The sequence below is a fragment of the Engystomops pustulosus genome, chromosome 11 (assembly GCF_040894005.1).
Source record: "Engystomops pustulosus chromosome 11, aEngPut4.maternal, whole genome shotgun sequence".
Taxonomy (NCBI): domain Eukaryota; kingdom Metazoa; phylum Chordata; class Amphibia; order Anura; family Leptodactylidae; genus Engystomops; species Engystomops pustulosus.
The window spans coordinates 70,670,530-70,676,661 of NC_092421.1; the positions used below are offsets into that span (position 1 = coordinate 70,670,530).

At 40.6% G+C, this 6,132-nt stretch overlaps 1 protein-coding gene across 2 annotated transcripts in view; it reads left to right on the top strand.

Moving 5' to 3' along the window:
- The window catches only part of LOC140105370 (transient receptor potential cation channel subfamily V member 6-like), a 200,878-nt gene extending 196,594 nt beyond the window's left edge, over positions 1-4,284 (top strand). For both annotated transcript variants that reach the window (XM_072129285.1, XM_072129286.1), the window contains 6 exons: positions 305-381; positions 744-909; positions 1,316-1,382; positions 1,986-2,254; positions 2,365-2,465; positions 3,971-4,284. In XM_072129285.1, the coding sequence (XP_071985386.1) occupies positions 305-381; positions 744-909; positions 1,316-1,382; positions 1,986-2,254; positions 2,365-2,465; positions 3,971-4,196 (906 nt within the window). In that variant the 3' untranslated portion in view covers positions 4,197-4,284. The remainder of the gene's footprint in view (positions 1-304; positions 382-743; positions 910-1,315; positions 1,383-1,985; positions 2,255-2,364; positions 2,466-3,970) is intronic.
- The last annotated feature ends 1,848 nt before the right edge of the window (positions 4,285-6,132 follow it).

A 6,132-nucleotide genomic window follows, 5' to 3' on the forward strand; every position in this document is an offset into this window, starting at 1 on the left:
ATCTGACATTGCGAAAGAGTCAGAGCATTTGATGGTAAGCCTGACTTGGCAAAAACATTGGGTTTGCTCAACGTCATCCTACGAGTCTGGACACCCTTCGATTTATTTTTAATATAAACACATGGACATTCCCTTTTACAAGTGTTATGAACACTACTATATCATTGGTAATGGTTAAAAGGTTATATGTGTCAAACCCCAAAAGAAGGTGACCTGCTCTACCTCTAGGGGGAGATTACCCATTTGGCTCAGGGTGACTAGGGTTCTCTTGTCTTAAATTCTTACAAAAGTACATTTTTTTCAGCTCTCGCAGGCCTACATATTTGGTTTGAAGTACTTCATCAGCCATAACTTCTGGAGAGATCCATTCAACATCATTAGGTGAGATAACATCTTAAAGGGGTTTTAAAAGGTAGCTCTTCTACTCGTTATTACAGATTGTGATAGAGAGCTCCAAGTCATTGCATCCTTTCACCCCATTGTAGAAAAATGTGAAAGTTTTGGCTACCTGTAGTCACCACCAGGGGGAGCTCTAATATACAGCACTAATGAGGTATGAAAATATAAAATGTAGTTGAAGGAAATCCCCTGCACTTACTACAACATCTTTTTTTACGGATCAATAAAATGCAATGAACCGGCACTCTTCAAGCAATGTGTCCTTTATTCCACCATTGTTCAGACAGGCAACGTTTCACCTTCTCAATTATTGCATTATCAAGCCATATTTCTTATATTTACAGGATTTGCTATTCCTGTATGATTTTGGTCATACTCGGTATGCGCCTTACTGATGCAGATGGAGAAGTTGTCCCCATGTCCGCAGCATTAGTTCTGGGCTGGTGTTATATCATGTACTTTGCCCGTGGATTCCAAATGCTGGGACCTTTCACCATCATAATACGAAAGGTAAGAATATACATAGTAAATGATGTGCCCATGCCACCTACAGCTGATGGTTTGCTATAATAGTGTATGTTTGTCACAAGCTAATCGGATTTTGAAGTCAATATCATTTTGCAGCTTTGACACAAAGTAATATCCTTCATATACCTATGTTCTGCCCCCAGTGGTTGTTTGGTGTGCTGCAGCATTTAAGGGTTTTGTTAGCATATTACAATAGTAAATTTACCAATTTTTAACTTGCGGTGACCATTTGTCTAAGACCGATCCTGATCATTTACCTCTTAGACTCTGAGTTGAAATTGGCAACCCACTGGTTAGACCCTCTTTCATACCATAGAGGGGGTTCCTAAAGCTACTAAAATGCCCCATTTATGCAGAATACAATGAATTTCTTTCTTCTCTGACACAGATGGCGGCAAGTGATCTCCTGAAGTTCTGCTGGCTCATGGCTGTGGTGGTTTGTGGCTACAGTTTAGGTAAATATTCTTCAGACTGAGCTACGAATCCAAGAAGGGATCCCACATCAACCATTTTTGAATTATGAAATTGACGGAATATGTTTAGGACCATCAATATTACTTTGGGGCTGGTCTAATTTCCCACACCCCCACTCAGTGGACCATTTAGTCAACTAAAGTGGTTTTCTATGTTTCAAATACTTAAGACCTTTTCTAAGGAGAGTTCCTCAAAATTAGATTTCCAAAAAGCAGCTGATACTCAGAGAATAGAACAGGAAGCACAAGCCCCGTTCTCTGTGTAGAGGCTGAATCAAGTTACTGCAGTCAATTCCCATTTAAGTACATTGTAGCTGATCTGCAATAACCAGGACTCACCACTATACAGAGATTGGTGCTGTCTACTTCCCAATCTATTCTCTGTATAACAGCTGATCTGTGGGGCGTCTTCCCCCAAATCTGGTATATAGGACTTATTCTATGGATTTGTTATCAATCGTTTGGGCCAGATGCCAGCTATTGGAAATCTGTAAGAGGCAAGTCCATGTTGGCCATGTAAGTCTATGAGTTATCTCTTTATTGAGGCAAGTCCAAATTTTAAAATAGTTTTCCTTCACTTTTCAGCCCTGTATGTAACTTTTCAGACCGTGGATCCGCAGGCTCTTGGGGCTTTCTATTCCTATACGATGACTTTGATTAGCACCTACTGCCTCTTCTCCAATCTCCTCAACGGCCCGGCCAACTACACCATTGACAACCCGGCTATGTACAGCCCCCTCTACAGCTCGTTTTGTGTCATTGCCTTCCTACTTATGTTCAATCTTCTCATCGCAATGATGGGGGACACACAATCGGCCATGGCGAAGAAGAAGGAAGAGTTGTGGAAAGCAGAGGTGTGTGAATAGAGGGGATACTAGATCCATGATAATGTTCTTAAGGGGAAGTGCAATAAATACAAAATTTTCTTCATAATTCTGTGATGTTTTTTTTTTCCATCTTCTAGATTAGTGGGGCCACAGTAAAGATGGAGCAGACATTTCCAAAGAGTCACTGGTTTTGCTCAGAGTCAAGTGGAAATGACTTTAAAGAAACACGTTATATAAGGTATGTTAGACCCAATCCTGAAAAATGCAAAAAATTACCAAAATTTTACAATAATGTAATAATTTGCAAGAAAACCCATACCATGTTATAGCGTTTTTATTATTTTCCCTAACATTTATTGCTGTTGAGATGACTCTACTCGCCGGTCCTTTAGTTGTTTACTGGTCAAACTGTATGGACCTCCCCCAGGCTATAAGCCGGTCCATACTGGCAAAAAAAAAAAATTGATGGGATCTTTATGACGGAAATACTATTGAGTGGCAGATCAAACTCTGCTTGTGTCCCTCTCTATGACAAAGGCTGTGTGATGACATCATTGCACCCCCTGTGTCCTCCCACTGATGATGGGGCAGGAGAGGGGATGATCAGTGCAGGGTGGGATCGCTGTAAGGTAAGTTTTAATAGCTTTGGTTTTAATCTGACATTTTTCAGCACGAATCAAATACGAATTTCTCGCTCCAAATGTACTGGAAATTTCTTCTGTCAGGGTTAGCATTAGTATGAGATTTAACTCTAACCCTAATTTTAACCCTAACACTAACCGTTTCTGGGCACAAAATTGTTTGGTTTTACATTGACGTTGACATTGATTTTTCACTGAACCCATTTTGGCTTATGGACATATACAGATTGGTTTTCTCTTCCTGGCTTCAGTGATTTGCCTTACTGAACCATTCTTTTCAATGGACTTTTTCACAGTTTTTTTCGAGGAAGAGTAAACCAATCTGTAAGCCAAAATGGGTTCACTGAAAAATCACACATGAGAAATCACCCTTAGAGCAGGGCCTGTATATTAATTCATTTGGCAATATATTAATTAAGAGGGTGGATATATAACATTATTAAAGGGGTATTCCCAGGAAGACAAGTTTCTTATATGTACTCAGGATAACAAACTAACACATTCAAATTCACTGTTATTAGCAAAAATACAAAAATACAAAAAAAAGTCTTGGTGTACACAATTTCGGTTGCCCCTGGTTCCGACCACTAATCTTCTTACTTTAGGGTCGGGTAGACATATTGTTCTCCTGTCTGACCCCACCCTTGCATTCCAAGACCAGTTCACACACACAGACTTCCTGCCCACTCGTGAGGAAATCTACAAGCTAGAGACAGATAAGGTCTTTATCCAGGGGAGGGAGGCACAGCAGATCTGAGTGTATGTTGTGGTTACGATGTAGCAGTGCTGAGAATGTTATATGCAACTCATGGATCTCTTCAGCTCTCATCTCTGATCTGTCTCATCTCTCTTTCTATGTGTCAGATACTAGTACAATGTTCTGAAACTAAATGAAAGTGTATGTAAACCTATACCCTGATAATCTAACCACCTTGTCAGCATTTCACAGTGTCTATTTAGAGAGTCTTCTCTCATACTCTGGATTCTTACTCTGTCCACCTGACTGATAGGAGCCCCATGATTTCTCCTTACATAAATCCCAGAACTGCAAATATATATTTTAATAACTTAGAATTCATTATTAATTTATTACTTTTTTTAGCCTAGAGGAAAAGAAGTGGCACCCGTTCCACCTAGAAGAAGCCAGTGGGTCATCAAGTGATGATGAGTCAGATGAGGATGTCCCACCTCAAAACAGTCAGGAGCGGAACCCAAACCTAGATCCTTACCAGGAGATCAGAGAGGACATCACTGATAGAGCGGAAGACAGGGGAAATGTCGATCACAACGATAATGAGATTTGGGAGGAGGAGTTATTTGAGTTTTAATGTTTTTGGAATAATCTGTAGCATGTAATACTGATACCTTGTCAATTCATGACCTTAGTATATTGTCATTAAAAGGGTTGTCTCATGACCTTTCCACTGTCATCATGTCCGTCAGATTCTAAAAAATTAAGATTATTGGGCGAACATTGGGGCTGGAGAGAAAAAAAAAAACAGTTACGCAGAAATCTGTGGGGTGGCACCTATCAATGGTAGGAGGTGGAATTGTTTTAATGTAGAGTGTCCACAAGTAAGAACTCTGGTCGTTCTCTGGAACCCCCTCCGTTGTCAAGAATGAAGGATTCAGTCGAACACCTGGATGTGCATGCGCTGCCACTTTGGAGAGCTGCAGTTGGTGGAGTTGGTTATAAGGGTTGAAAAATTTGTTAAACTAATTTCCCAGGATCAAAAAATATAGAAAGTGACAGTTTTTGATATGTCTAGGCCAGTGATGGCCCAAACTACAATCCAAATCCCACTTATTTTTCGTGAAGTGTCAACACAGGATTTTAAGCAGTAACTTATTGCTCCTTGTGCAACTTTCATCATACTTGAAGACAAAAAAGTTGAAACAAAAAAGCAAATTTGGACTATCATTGTATCATCTCCAGAGTCCCTCTGTAGAGGAAGAATAATGGGGTCTTAAGGAGGACCACAAAAAATATAAATAGGCCTGTCCACATTTTCTTTTGGTTCATAAAAGCAAATTGTAGATTTTCTTTAAGTTCCCTGAAAGTGCACGACAAGTCTTGAGTCTTGTCTTGGGAACTCTGCTAGGGCGAGGGCCTGGGTGCCCACATAGAGTGCCCACAGAGTGGCACTTTAGGCACCCGTGCCATAGGTTCGCCACCACTGGTCTAGGCTATGGACGTCAGCTTGTAAAAATTTCTGCCACATCTGATTCTGCTTACTGCGCAACTTTTTAACTTTTTTATGTCAGAAGATATCAATTTTTATGTCTCTCAATAGATAGGGGAGATATTCCCTGTCCAAATGGCAATAAATCCCCATGGGCAGCATAGGCGTCCATTGCCCAGGACGACCTTCAAGGAGCAACTACCCAGGAGCAACTTCAATAACTGTGAACCTCTCTAATCATTATTGGTATCTGTGATAGCAATTTTCTCCCCTCGTGTGGAGAATCCGTTTGATGCAATTCATCATGCAGGAAGATCAGATACCAACGATAGATCAGTGATTGTAATATTTCTTTTGATAGCAAGATGTAAGCAGGTGATGTGAGACTTTGGGAGGAGGCTTAGAGTAAACACGAGATCAAATTTTGAGATGCACTCTATCACCTCTGAGACTATGTCAATAAGATGATGTCTGACAATAAGACTAGGACTGAATAGAAATCTTATGTAAATGGAGTATTGCTGTGGATAGGGAGTGGGAGGCACTCCAAGTCCTAGAACTTTTAGGATGGCTTACAAGATTGTCAATATCAGAAGTCCCATAGAAGTAGGACCACCCGATCTCTGATCTTGCGGAGATAATGAAAAATTCCCTTTTAAGACGTTTTGACATAAGTCAAAGAAAGATTAAGGGGATTTCTATGATAATGAGGACCTAGTAGCTAGGTAGGGGTCTGACATTCACATCCTCCACTGATCTTGTCCACAACAGTTGAGTAGAAATTTAGCTGCAGTGCCTGGAGCCAAAGGCCCTTTGGTTAAAGGACACCTGTCATCAGGTCTCTGTCACGATTTCTGTCACCTCTACCTGTTGCAGCAGCTCACAAGGATTCCATCCCAGCCTTTATCTAATCAATTCATACATCAATCATTGTAAAATCGTCTTTTCTTTATTATGTAAATGAGGCTGGTCACATGGTCAGAGGCAGTGATGTCACCCCAGTCACCCCTCCCCTCTCCTCCCCTGCTCATGTTTGTGTGTAATGTATAGTAAAACATTGCTGGTGTCTGTGCTTTACCTG